Source organism: Melospiza georgiana, chromosome 5 (assembly GCF_028018845.1).
Source record: "Melospiza georgiana isolate bMelGeo1 chromosome 5, bMelGeo1.pri, whole genome shotgun sequence".
In the NCBI taxonomy this organism is placed as follows: Eukaryota; Metazoa; Chordata; class Aves; order Passeriformes; family Passerellidae; genus Melospiza; species Melospiza georgiana.
Window position 1 is genome coordinate 54,533,196 of NC_080434.1, and position 15,031 is coordinate 54,548,226.

The 15,031-nt window shown below is 35.3% G+C and overlaps 1 protein-coding gene across 1 annotated transcript in view; it reads left to right on the forward strand.

Annotated features, from left to right (window-relative positions):
• POLN (DNA polymerase nu) overlaps window positions 1-15,031 on the forward strand; it is an 87,797-nt gene that overhangs the window by 59,499 nt on the left and 13,267 nt on the right. Inside the window, exons 21-22 of the mRNA XM_058025191.1 lie at window positions 1,698-1,808; window positions 5,833-5,911. Coding sequence (XP_057881174.1) covers window positions 1,698-1,808; window positions 5,833-5,911 — 190 coding nt within the window. The remainder of the gene's footprint in view (window positions 1-1,697; window positions 1,809-5,832; window positions 5,912-15,031) is intronic.

Here is a 15,031-nt window from a genome sequence, read left to right on the forward strand (position 1 = left end):
AGAGCAATCTGTTTAGGTTGTACAAGCTTTAGAAATCTGCAGCAGATCAATATTATTTAATATTTTTCTTGTTAATCCACCTTGGATTCTAACTTTTCACCGAAACCTTCCAACTTATTGAGCTCATTAGTAGGTATTTTTTTAAACTTATCTGCAGTTCAAAGGTGAGCAGCACCCCCCTGACTAATATATTTTAAGTGTTATGAATGTCTGCTACTCCATGTAGACATGAAAAACATATAAATAATTCTATTATGAGGAAGAGATTTGTTAGTGTATATATTAATATCCTGCTGCTGTTTTTATGAAATTATTGACATATTGAAAAGACCACATTAAGGCCTCATTCAGGCATGCATTTGCAGATTAATCATTGACACCAGGCACCTTCTCTGCCACTGTTACACAGATGATGGTGTTTGTCTGGGGATGCTGCTCAGTTATGAGGAGTCACACCTCACAGGAATCAGGATATTGCAGCAAATCTGATTTTACTTAAGAATACAATCTAATTTTACCTAAGAATACAGTGTTCAAGAATTCCATCTTTAAATACTATTCATCATGGAAAATGATGAAAATGTTAGTTAAATTGGGAAGACTGATTTGCCAAAGAATACCCTAACTTCCAGATAATTCAGTTTGTTGTTTCAAAACTGGTACTTTTGGTATCAGCCCTCCTGGAAATTAATTCACAGAAAACTAAATTAATTCATCCTCTGCACACAAGCCTGGGTATGTGTTGTCCATAATAAGGTGACAACTTTTTGTTTGAAGAGGTCTCCTTACCACTTGTGCTTGCACAGAGGAGGAGATGAAACTATGTAAGTCTGAATTTCCATGGTATCTAATGACAATTGATGGGTAGTCAAGGTGATCAGAAATAGAAAGAAAATTTTTTTCAAGATGTATTTTTAACATGGATGATTTTTCATTTTTCTTAAAATAAGAATAGAAGTTTATTTTTGAAGATAAGCTAAGTTTGTGTGTTTTATTTTGACAAGAGGAACCTCACATCTCTTTTCCTATCTCAACTCCTCTCACTTGCCCTCCAAATAGGGTTTTTTTAGGAAAATACATCATAGGGCCTAACATAAAGCTTTAACTGTGTTTTAATGTTTATTTTAAACTAAAAATTCCTACCACACTAGAGTTAAGGAAGTTTGGCTGTGAAAGGAACACAGAAATACTACATAAAGAAAATGGGAAAAAAATAACTTTTTCCCCCCCAAAAAACCTATTTTATATTTTTGGGAAATATTCATTACTGATTTAATGACTCTACAAATTGATTTTTCTTTACTATTCCCAAGTAAACTATTCATTGTGTGGAAAGCTCTAATTATGGCTGCTAATAGATAGCTAATTCTGCTAGGTATTTATAGTTTCATCCCCCACAGAGAGAGTTTGCTGCTTTATCAGTAGACATTCCTAATAAAAATTGAACAGCCTTAAAGCACTAAAGTTTTCCATGTATAACATGTACCAATTCTCTGAATTAAATAATACTTAATACAGAAATACAATAAGCGTTGAAGGTTTAAATAAACTCTGACTGTTTTCAGTGGACAAAATATTAAATTGACTCAAGCAGCACATAATTACAAATATCTGTATTATTTTCAAAAATGATTTTTGAAATTTAATTTTAATCAGTCTGTAACACATAAAAGTAATTTTTGTTTAAATCCTGCAAGGTTACGTGGTTTCCATAATGGGACGCAAGAGGCCCCTGGCCAACATCAATGCACAGGATTACAAGCTACGCACTCAAGCAGAGAGGCAGGCTGTAAATTTTGTTGTTCAAGGTAAAGATCTGCCTCCCTACCTTCCTCTCTACCCACCTGTCTTTATCCCTGCTTAGCTTTAGTGGGCAACACCTCTGATAATCTCAGAAGAATGGATATTGCAGTAGTCTACTAGACTAGGCGTGAGTTTTCCTGTGAAAAAGAAGTTAAAATTATATATTCTATCTACCTTGGAAATTGCCAGTAAACAGAATAATATAATAATAATAATGATAATATTAATAATAGCAACAGTATAAATATTCTAATACACTAAAGTGCTCTGTGATAGTTAAATGTGGGTATTGATGAACACTATGCATAGAGAGAATATCTAGAATTCAATTCTTCAGATACATTGTTTCTTTAAACACTTGCCTTTCTGGTTTTTATAGTCTGTTACTCCAGAAAGGTTTCTGTGATTCTTCCTGTGATTCTTTCTGTGATTTCTTTCAAATTCCAGCTTTTATTTTGCCAGGTAGCTTTAGTTTCAGAAATACAGAATGTTACAATAACTGTGCATTGTTATTATTTGTTTTGAAATCCAGCCCATTCTTTGCAGAAACTTCAAACATCATTCTGTAGAGGGCAAGAAAAAAGGTATTTTTTTCCACAGAAAAGCATTTTGCATATAGATTGGAAATGTAAAAGTATTCTGTGCTCACATGTTGGTTAATTTGATACAATAACATACTCTGGTTAGGTCACTTGCAGCTCAGGTATGTACAGAATTTAGATACCCAAAGAAAAAAAATCCTGAGCTGTCAGCCCAAGACTGAGATCCTTCCTACCCTGATGTCCCTTAGAAGAATTATTTTTTTAATTGGATGATGCTGACAGGGTTTTCTTTAAGTTACCCTGGAAGTGTACAATTTACAGGCAAGGAAAAGGTGCTTTCTAGACATGGTGATGGCATGTTCCTTCCAAAGCTATTTGAATTTTCCTTTTGAAAGTATCACTTTCTCTCCAAATATTACCATTTTAATGTTTAATTTTTAAAATGACTTCAGTATTTATGTCATGTTTGACAGTCTTTGAGTACTGTCTCTGCAAAGATACCTACAGGTCTAGAATTCTTATTCTAATTCCCATTCTGTGAGTCCTGCAGTGCACACAGTGTAGCACTGATAAAGAGACACAGCCCTCTGAGCAGCATTTGCTGTGTCCATCTGTCCCAAGAGCTGGAGCAAGGCTGTCTATGGAACACTCACTTCTATGTAGCTACAATAATGAGATTGTCAGATTTTGTTGTCAGTACTGGAGGACAAATCTGATGAAAAATAATATAATTGTTACTCAAAATGGAATGTTAGAAGGTGTAGTGAAGCAAGGATTAAAAACTCTAAAATATTCAGTATTCCCAAATTTTATTAAAAAAATCATTTTAGACTACCATGATGTTTCAATTTTAAGATTTCACCTATAAGGTAATATTTGAAATCTATAAAAACTTTCAAAATTATAAAACTTTTTATCACATTTAGTGTAATAAATTGCATTTAATATGTTTTATAGTTTTTCCTAATAGTCTAATTAATTTAAGTAGTTTACATTTTGATTATGGTAGCAGTAAATGATAGTAAAATGCATTTCAGATGCATTACAATATTGAGAGGAATGGAGAATTGCAGCTTTAAATTATTACAATTCAGTTTCTCACATTTCTTTCATAGTGTTTTTCTCTTTTTGAATATTTCCCAGTTCAATAGTTTTTACCAATGTACAGCATAATATTCTTCAGTTATTATTCAGTTGTACCTATTCCCATAGAGCAAATAGTTTATCTTTAATCATTTATTTGTAATTATTTTCTTTTTTAAAAGGAAAATTATTTACTTTTTAAAATAGGATACCTCTAAAAATCTTATTTCAGTAAAAAGATATTTTGAGAAGCCTTTCAAATTTTATTACTCTACAATGTTTCATAAGGAATATATCTAGAGCATATCTTTTGTGATGGACTAAATGCTAAGTATAGTTTTATTCTCACAATCACTTAGAAGATATTTACCTTACCTTTGCTGAAACAGCCTTTCTTACTTTTTATATCAGTTGTCCCTTTTTGTAATGTGTTGAGTAATTTGCCACATCATTTAAACAGGAAAACAGGACGGGTATTTGAGGCTAAATCTGCAGTCAGACATTGCCATCTCGATCATCAGCTGAGGGTCAGCATGGGTGCAGTTAATGAGCAAAACAGAGTCTACATGTGATCCAGAGGAGGCAGCTTGTCATAGATGACTGTGGAGAAGGAAGAGATGTTAAGCCTTTGTCCTTGTTCTTTTGGATATTCTTCCCTAGCCAAAAAGGTCCCGCTGTATCCTGGGGGACATCAGGCCCAGCCTCCCTGGCCAGTCACTGTCCCACTGAGCTCTGCCCTGGTGTGGCCCCACCTCACGTCCTGTGTGCACTTTGGGTGCCTCCATAGAAGAAGGACATCAAACTGTCAGACTGTGTGCAGAGGAGAGTCACCAAGACAGTGAAAGGGGTTGAGGACAAGACTTACAAGGAGCAGCTGAGGTCCCTTGTGTTGCTCAGCCTGGAGAAGAGAAGGCTGTGGGGTGACCTCATCCCAGTCTGCAGGTTCCTCAAGAGAGGGAGTGGAGGGGGAGGTGCTGAGCTCCTTTTTCCAGTGACAGCTGTAGGACTTGTCACTACAGGGAATGGCATGAGGCTGTGTCAGGGAGGTTTAGATTGGATATTGGGAAAAGGTTCTTCACCCAGAGGGTGGCTGGGCACTGAACAGGCTCCCCAGGACAGCAGTCACAGCCCCAGGCCTGACAGAGTTCAAAGAGTGTTTGGACAATGCTCTCAGTCATAGGGTTCGGATTTAGAGCCCTGCAAGGAGCAGGAGTTGGGGAGTTGGACTTGCTGATTGTCACTCTTGCGCCGGGCTCGGTTCAGGAGCAGGCGAGAGGCAGGGTTGTAGCAAAGGCAGAGAAAGCTTTATTCAAAAGAACTGTGTGGTTTTTATAGAGTGGTACCATAGATTCTGTTCTATTGGCCAACTAACAAAAACATCTTTCTCACACACTGTCCTTGAGAGGAACAGAAAAATAAAGTAGAAAGACACCTGCAAATTGTTTATAGTCAACAAGTTATCACATCTTTCCAGCTCCCTAAAACTTCTCACAAGCCGCTGTGAGAAACGCTTGCCATTTCTCTCTCTCTGTCCCATGGCATCCACAGATGATCTCTATGTGTCCCTTCAGATTGGAGATTTCTGTGATTCTCTGATTTCCTCCAGCAGACTACCCTTGTCACTTGGCTACCTGGCTGTTCTCTGCCCCTATTCTGAAAGTTGAATAATTTGAAAGAAAAAAATTCAGAATTCATTGAGTTACAGGGTTGTAAAAATGACCATGACATTTAGGATGTTTAATGTTTAAGGAGGATTATGGCTTCCACTCTTTACTCAAAGGATTGTTTTTATATTTTATCAGATAAATCCTTTGTGTAAAATGTTTGGAACAAAGCTCTTCACCAAACTACAGGCCTGGAGAATCATTCTGCTTCTTGATGACCAGAAATGTGTCATTTATTCCGTGCCATGACACTGTTTTATGCACCACTGCTCTTAACACTGTAATGTAATGAATATACTTTGCATATACATGGAAATATGAAAAAGTGTAAAATTAAGGCTCCAAATTGAAATGCAGCACTGAAACAATGTTCTGACCTTTTGTGACATTAAACTTTAATTGATTATTAGATAAATTTTAATTAAAACTTAGAGATAGATAATTTCATACCTTTTTTATAGAAAGCAATTTTTCAACATATAGTCGGGAATGACAAATTCACCTTTAATTAACACATGATATCATATTGTTATTTTCTAGTTTTAATTAACATATAATTACTTCCTCTGTTATTTATTAATCTTAAAATGTTTCACATATTACATTAATTGGATCTGCTAGTTTACAAAATTCTTATAATTCAGAATCTTCTGATATTTTTTGTTCCTATGCCATAGTTCCAAGAAGAACATTCTCTTTTTGCATGCTTTAAATTAAAACCAGATCCCTTTCTTTCGTAGGCTCTGCAGCTGATCTTTGTAAAATGGCTATGGTGAAGATTTTTGCCTCTGTTGTCATTTCTCCAACTTTAACAGCCAGGTTAGTAATGAATAACTGCAAAATTTCTTGGTTTCAAAACAAAATGAGTTGAAATGAATGTTACTGGCATTTTAAGCAGCTCTAGAGCTACCATGTGTACCTCTGAGTCTTTTAACAAGCAAGGACATGCAGAATGCTTTTATACATTTAAAGTTATATCTTTGTGCTTAAATGGTTAGATCTGTAAATGCATCCCAAGGCATTCAAGTGCCCCAGGGTCATTTGAGCTCAGTCAGATCTAATTCAGTGGTAGTTCTGCACCTTTGAAATCAAGCCCACTGATCATATCCTTCCTGTATTTGAGCGTACTGTACAGTGGGAATTGAACATTCAATGGACTGGGAAAAAAAACAGGAATCAGGAAACCAGTGCTCAAGCAAAATAAATGAACATTTTTCATTCTTGCATAGATGGCTTTTCTTTAAAGAAAAGCTTGGTCATCATGATTCTCTTCTGTTGTGACTGCTCAGAGTTGGGTGTGAGATCACAGAATGTCCTCAAAGAGTTTTATGCCAGTAGCAGAAATAATGAAGTCTACTTTTCCTGTGGAGAAGTTGGTCCAGACAGCCACTGAACATTATTATTTGCTGCAATAAAAAGAGACTTTGAAGTCAAATATGTAGAAAAAACTCCAAATAAGTGGTTTCTCATCTTTGGTAATGCAAAGATTCTGTAGCAAACAATCCAGTAGAACATGAATTGGTGCAGTAGAAGTTCAGACAAAAGCAGACTAGTGCAAGTAGGGCAGAACATCAATGTTTCTGTTGGCATCTAGAAAGGATGATAACAATTTATCTGTAGCAATCATGCATTGAGGACTACTGTGGGTGTGTAGCTCAGTACAAAGAAATAGGGTTTGTCCTTCTGAATGTACTTTTATGGATATTATCTAATCCTATAAGTAATTTGTGTGTGTTAGTGTGTGTATCATTTACACAGAGCAGTGTTGTCTTATCTGATCAGTGTTTGAAAATACAATTTCTAATTACAAATAAAAGTTCAGTTTGTTGAATTCAAAGTAGTTGGACTCATTCCTATGCTAAAAATAAAACAACTTCTGAATAACTCTTAAATGTTCTTGCAACTTTTTAAGCAAAATACCATTGAATTATTTAAAAAAAAATAAAGTAGTACAAATCTGAAAAGGGAAATTGTTCTTTGGTGGAGATCCTGCCTGCACTCAGTCAATGATACATTTATGTATTAAATGTTGGATGATGCACTATCACATATTGCACTGTACACTGCCAGGCAGATTGTCTGCACTGATTATAATTCATTTTGCTACCTGAGTTGAATGAAGAGCCCAGAATCTGTCAGCTGTGGCATGGATGAAAATTTCTGTAGCAGTAGCAGGCGTAACTGAGTTAGATGAGTGATAGAGGAGCAGCCAACAGCTTTTAGTGGAGGAGGCAAGTGGAGGTGGTGCAAGGGCAAAGAACATACTACATTCTGTGGTTCCTGCCTGGCACACAGATCTTTAGGTTCAGCAGCTGCCTGTTTGTTGTAATTCTGAGAAAGCCAAAGTGTTTTTGCTACTAATGTCATGTCTGATTAAGCTTGTGAATGTTTTTTTCTCTCAACAAAAAATTTTACTTGAGGTTTTCTTTCTTAAAATCATTTATTTCAAAGAAGTAATGTCACCAAATGGCTAAGGATGTAACAGCCATGGGGAAGTATTGGAGCTGTATGTGTTGAAATTCCTGGTGTTGTGAAAGCATAGGGGAATGGCTACACCAGATAACAGAAAAACATCACTGCCTATCCTGCTTGTTCCTATCATAAATGTCACAGCTGGGAAAGACCAACACTGCAAGGGCATTTAAAAAGGATAGACTGTATTAAACAGGGGGTTTGAACTGCTGCCAGCCATTAACAACTGGATGCCTTTGCTAGAGGAGAGTGTTTTAGTAGTCAATAATGGCTCCTTGCTGTAATATTTAGTAGGTACTTACAGACCAGGCTTGTCAGAAAAGCACAATCAATGCCTTTGTAAATTCTGTAAGCACTTCCCTGCTTGGACAGTGGCATTTGAAAACATCATAAGGATCTTGCCAAAAGAATATGGGACTGAAACTTGAAATATTTTGTTTCTGCTTGTCTGCCAGGTGACATTCAGTTGGTTATTTTTCAGTGGTCTGTTTCTTGATTTTCTTATCAGTCAGGTTAGGATAATGATTCTAACATCCTTTGTAAAGCCTTTTGAAAAATATTGTTGAAAGGAAGTGTGGACATAATTGGTGCTATTGTAACAGTGGGAATGTACAGTAGCTCTTCCAAAATAAGAAATATAATCAATCTCCTATTATCACTCCATCAGATCATTTTCATTCCAAATACAGCATACAACTATCTTTTCTTCTATCTTCATACCCCTGTAAGTATCTTTATTTCCCTGTTAGAATTTCTAATTTTAGAAACAGGGTTTTCACTTTGAACAGCATATCAAAGGGAAATATCATTTTTACATGCTTTAGAAGTGATTATGAACATTTACCCTGGGAGACAGTATTCTATTAAGCATAGCTAAGTTTTGGCTAACACTCAACATTTTTTCTTCCTTACCTTAGAAATAGAGAAAAAAAAAGAATTCTAAATAAGGTCTTACAGTTTTTAGTGTTAGTTTGCAGGTATGTTTGCAGTCTTCACTCTCAACACTGCATTTATTGTTCCTGTGCTGGAGGCTGTTCAGCAGCAAGAAAACTCTGACCCAACAGTGTGAAGCTTCATTTTTGTGTGTCTAGCAGTCAGTAGATTTTTAGTTCTTGTTTGCACATATGATACTGTATTTGGAAGGCAGGAAAGGTGATTTAATTACATTTTCATGATGCTTCATCAGAGAGGTGTTCTTGATGAAACAGTACTTTCCACTGTGACTGATCAATTCTGTCAACAATCTCAATTTTTTCTTTATATTTATTTATCTTCTAACTCAAATACTAGCCTAGCAGCTTATGCAATTGACAATAACAAGTCAATCAATTACTTGGAAGCAATTTTACAGAAATCAGGAAAAGTAGTATTAAATTTAATATATATGATACAGATCTAATAGTAGTATAGGTTGACTACTGGCATCAGTGTTAATATCTCTGCATTTTGTGTGGTGCTGACAAGTTTTCAGACTTCTCCTGTATTACCTAGATCTTTCTTAAGATGTTCTGCTGCTGCTGGCCAAGTTGCTCACTGAAAATGTGCTGCTAGCATAAATTATTGAAGTGCCAGCTTTCACCCATCTGATGCAATCCACAGAATCTCCTCACAATGTTTCCTGCAGGCAGATGATAGCAGAGAAACTTCTGAAACGAAATCAAGGCATACAGTAGCAGCTGAAAGAAAGACTCATGGAATTGATGAGAGTGCAAAGGTGAACTTGGTGAACTCAGATGGACAGTTGTAGTTCTTTTCTGTGTTTAAAACATCACTGCAGTGAGAACCACATGGAAACTTGGTGAGAAAGAAGGGTGCTGACAAATTGTGGAAGAATTGCTGCCTATAGCATTGCTTGTACATATTATCATTTTGTAAGCTGAAGAAGCACTGATGTTACCCAAAGTCTATTAGGTATTACATGGACTTCTCAGTATTTCAACAACATGCACATGAATTTTAGCAAGTCTGCAGAACTATTGAGAAATTTGGTGTGAATCCACCAAATCTGCTTTTGCATGAAGTTATTGTTCCTCCAGCACTGGACCTGTGCCACAAACACACAGCTTTACTTCTCAGCATGTCTGGAGTCCAGTTAAAGAGACAGGTTCAAGCACAGGCCAAGTATAAATGAGTAATCTGAAAGGGAGAAACCACCAGCAAATTAAAGGAAAAGGTTTATTTTCTTGGTTGATCCCAACTGCTTTTCAATAGCAGTGAGTGGATGTTGGAGTTTTGTATGTCTTCCTTAAGGAACACCTTAATCAACCTAATGATTTTCTGTGCTGGTGAGCTGTAAATACAACTGGCTTCTACAGATATCTAAATTGGTTAGAAACAGCTCTTACTGTCCCAGCAACAAGTATTGTTTTATGTGACCTGGATTTTTTTCAGATAGAAGTCATGTGATCAGTCAAAAATGATGAATTTCTTGAAAGTAGCTTTCAGTTTTAGTACAACACAAGAATCTAGCAGCATTTTTATAAGGTGTGTAGGGATTCAATAATTATTACTTCATAAACTGCTTATAATCTCTCAGATTCATAAAAAAGGGCATATTAATAAACCAAACTTCCTGACTGTATCATAGTTTCAAACAAATAAATTAAGTAAAATTTGTAGTACTGCTGCTATGTGTGTTGATCTTCTTTAATTTGGGGTATAAAACTTACATCCATCTATCTGTTTCTTCAGAAGTTAAAGAACTGTTTTTACTCATGTTTCTTCTCTAGCAGTTAACTAGGATTTTCAAATAAATGCTTTTTGCTCTGGTATTCTGCCCACAATTCCCACTCAGTATGCACCCAAACTTCCTTAATGTATTAACTCTAGCAAGATGATTAACTTTTATCCTTAGCCTGATACTGGAGAAATTGAACCACAAGGAAAAGATAAATTTTGGATTCTGCTTGAGAGGAGAGTAAGATAGTTGTTTCACAGACAAATGCTTTTGTTTCTGTAGCACAAGGAAATTTCTGAGGTCATATTGCACTCTCAATAGCTGTTCTCTAATATGTAGCGCTTTACCTCCCAAAGTAGCCAAATAACATTGAATTTCTATGGAAGCTGTAACTTAGAAAAATCATCACTTTCCTCAGGCAACTAAAGCAGTATTGTTTTTGCATGTATCCACAAGATGGTGAGCTGTTACCTGAACACTTCATGCTCAGTGAGCCAGAGCAAATCAGACTAATTTGTTCTTTATAGAAAGAGCCAAGTACATTTAAAATGCTGAAATATCACAGCCAAAAGAGACATGCATGATTTAGCAGGTTTTTCACTATTCCTTTATGTAAGACATTCAATACAAATAAATATATTTCTTTTATAAAACCTTTTTGTAGGTCACCTTTTAGATTTGTATGTTTTCAAACATTTTGGATACATGCAGAAATTCTATTATCTTTAATTAGCCATCTGTTCAGTTTCCTACTCTTCATGATGTAGCTGCTGAGAAAACCTATTTCACAGGCTAGCTGAATTTTTATGGCAAAAATGTTAAAATAATTTGGTCTTTATCATGAAAACACTGAAACAGGTAGCTTGAAGTTAATGCAAGTAACATCTATTCATGCATGATGTATCCTGAGCTATAACTTTTATATTACAACATTAGGAATCCACATAGGTGCAGCCTCAAAAAAATTTTTAGAAAGGGAAAATTCTACAAAATACTACAATATGCTAATGATCTTATTCCTTTCTTACATGACAATAGGCCTTCTGTCCACTGGGTTCTGTGGGGAAACCGTGGCACAATTACCCAACAGGTAGTGTTAGTAGTATCAGAAAACAAATGAATAGTGTTTCAGTACAGGGAACATGGATATTTCTGAGAGGAATTGGATCCAGCTTCCATCTGGGCCATTATCACTGAGTGTGGCCAGTAGCAGATGCTCCAGGAGGGAGGTGTAAGATCTGTAGAGAGTACAAATGTCTGTCTGTCTGCAGATTTTCATCTTGCTCTGCTTGTGGGGGTGAGTCTGAGTTCTGAAAAGTAAGATTTAAAAGTCTTCCCACAAAATCTTTGTATGTCATCAGTTCTAAATGTTCTTGACATCCATGCAAGTGTTTGTTAAATGAGCAGCCATTCTGGCTTTTTCTGGCAAAGTATTTCATTACGTGCCTTTTCAGTCAATATTTTATTTTATTAAATCTTTTATTTTATTAAATATTGATTTATTAAGTGTGAATGTGTCAATTTTTCAAATGATTATTTTTTTTTATTTTAAAAACATGAAATATATTTCCTTTTTTTTTTGTTTTGATGGACTGGGTTTTCTTTTTTTTTCCATATTCCCCCATTTGTCTGATTTTAAAATACCTTATTGTTTTAATATTTTTTTCCTAACCACTTAACAGTTTTTATGCTTTTTGGGTTTATTTTTAAACTTTTTACACATAGCTTTTAACTGTGTACTCCCATATCTGCAATTTTGAAGTCTCCCATTAGGCATTTATAGGTTTCAAATTCAAAACAAAAAATGTGATGTTACTAGTCGGATTATTATTTTATTGATTGATTTGCTTATATCAAAAAAGGGGAAGAACATAGGATGAGAAACCAGGATATTAATATTTGGGACATAAAATCTGATACTGTTGTATGGCCTTCATTTCACTGGTCAGAGACATAGTGCTTTTTAAAATAAGATGAAAACCTTGTGAGAATAGAAAACAAGAAATATTTTTTAAATATTTTCTAAAATATTTTAAAGAATATTTTAAACAAGTATTTCAAAGTTTATTCTACCAAGTGATCATTAATGCCTTATTTAAAGTGGTGTACTTTTCGTAACTCTCTTCAATGTTTATATTTTTGTTGTTCTTACATAAATACTTAACTGCTAACATTGTTTTAAATTCTCAAGATTTATAATAGGTTTTTTTCACTAGAATTTTTTACTCCAACCATTAAGTTATAATGGATTTCAAATAATCAATCTTCTTCTCTCCTTCTCCAAAGACCATCCTTCTGTTTTAGGAAATCTCTTGTTAAAATATTATTTAATTTTCAGTATCTCTTCAGGTTAAAATATGTCGTTTGCTGTGGAAATTTTACACTGGTATGTATGATCTAGTTCAGAATCAGACCTGTGACCTTGTCCTGCACCACTTTTTATCTGAAGATGTAGGAGTGTCCATCAGGAACCATCTTAAACTGAGCTGGGCTCTCAGCTTGCCTCTTGGTCAGAATGAAGTGGCCTCAATTCCTTACAGAATTATGGTATCAGTTAGGCTGGAAAATACCTTTAAGATCATTGAGTCCTGCTATGTTATGCATGATGATCAAACCCTCTTTTTTAACCCCTTTTCCAGTTGCCCAGTTTTAAACCTTATTTTAATTTATTTTCTATTCAAATTCTTAAAACAGACAGCACTGTATAATAGAGAATGGTAGAATCAGTTAGGTTGGAAAACACCTCTAAGGTCATTGAGTCCAACTGTTAAGCTGGTACTGCCAACTCCACCACTAAACTGTTGGTGGTTTATATTTTATTTTATCTTTCTACAGACCAATCTGGAAAGCTGAACCATGTTATGCTTTGGGTGTTTTGTTAACAGAAGTAAAAATTTCCCCAGTGATGCAAAAACTATATAAAAAAATGTACAGAGGGTTAATCTCTGTCTAACTTCAGGTAGCTGTTTTGGGAGATGGCACTGCCACAAAGCCACCACACAGAGCAGCGATTTTCCAAGTGTGAGTTCAGAACATCTAGGTCAGAACCAGCCCTTGTCCCTTGTCTGTAGAAGAAGCATGAATTTAATTAGTTTCAGCATCTCTTGGCACATTCTAACATCCTGAAGCGCTGCATGTTGCTGTTAAAATCCTCCTTCTGATGAAGACTACTATGATAATCCTTTCTTTTTTCCCCTCTCCTACACTGGCCTCTTCTAGTGAACATACCTACACTGGAGCCTGCAGCATGTCATGTCACTAAACTTCTTTTGAGTTTAGAGAGAAAGCTGTTTCCTTTAATGATAAAGAAAAATGCAGTTGCTCAGTAATAAGGTAACAGCTGTTTTGGTGAGGTCAGTTCAGTAGTGTAATTATTTCTAGGTGTTTGTAGTAGTAATGGAAAACCTTTCAATTCTGTACTTTAGAACAGAGTAGTGAGACCTGGAATATATTGATTTCCAGTAACAAACAAAATCTTCATTAGTTCTTTTATTAGACAAATGGCCTGATACTATGCTCTAACAATATGGCTTCATAAATAGAATACTATGAAAAAACTATTGAGAACATTTTAATCAGTTTTGGCATATATTATTCATTAATATGATTATGATTCAGTAGTAATAGCTGGGCTGTGATCTACTGGAGGCCTGAGAATTTAGTCCCTGTGTTGCTTTATAGGAAACTGGAAGAATGATCAATGTAGTGTTAAGAAAATGAAAAATATCTTCTTTTTTAAATCCTATAGTGCAGCATTATAGTTTAAGAAGGCTGTTTTATGCTGGGCACACTAAAGTGGTGTCAAAAACCATGTTCAGACTGGCAGTCACATAAATATTTCTGCATTTGAGAGGTCAGACTGTAAAAATTTCTATTTCCACACTACTGGCATGCTCAGATGCAAGTCATGTTTCTCAGTAAAGGAAATCCTGTGTGTACTCACCAAAAGTGATGTCTAATTTTTAGTCAGGCAAGAACATAGTTAATAAAATACTAGTTTCTAAATCAAAGGCATTCTTAACATCTGTAGAATTAAAAATATACTAGTGTCTGCCTGGTTTGCAATTTCTAATCCAGTTGGCCATACCTTTTAGCACAAGATAATGAGAGGAGCTTGCTATTGCAATATTCCTTCAAAGTGAAGAGAATTCAATTAAGCTATTAAGCAAAAGTATAGGGGCTTTTTCAAACTTCTTTCACTCAGTCTATGCAATAGCTAGGTAGGTGCATGCAGGGAAATGGTGAAAACTGTAAATATTGAATGTACAAATTGCTTTGATTTTTTTCTTTCATCTTTATTGATGTCAAATTGAATGCTTCCTTCTGTGGAACAGCATATTGCATGAAAGTGTTATTACTTAAGCAAGCTTGAAAAAATGCAGGTGGCCTTGTACTGCAAGACCAGAACTCATTATTTGCTGTGAAACATGTAAGAAAAAGAGATAAAACATCATCAAAAAATATCTATCTTGTTTGATGAAGATTAAGGAGGAAATAGTGTGTACTATTTCATTATTGGCATCAGTCTAGGAAATCATGTTTAGTGTTAATTAAATCTTCTGTAATATCTTTCATTTGAAAATAGAAGTGTATTAGAAATTAGATCTCACAAATATTATTCCCATTTTCTGACTGAAGGCATTGGTTAGGAGAGCAGCAGAGCTAGACAGAGAACCAGCAATGCCAACTTCTAGTCCTGTATTTAGCAGACAGAACATGGTCCTGAACTTCAAATTAATCACAAATGTGTAAGACGGGGCAAGTGTAACTCTGCAGCTCCAGGCAGCTCC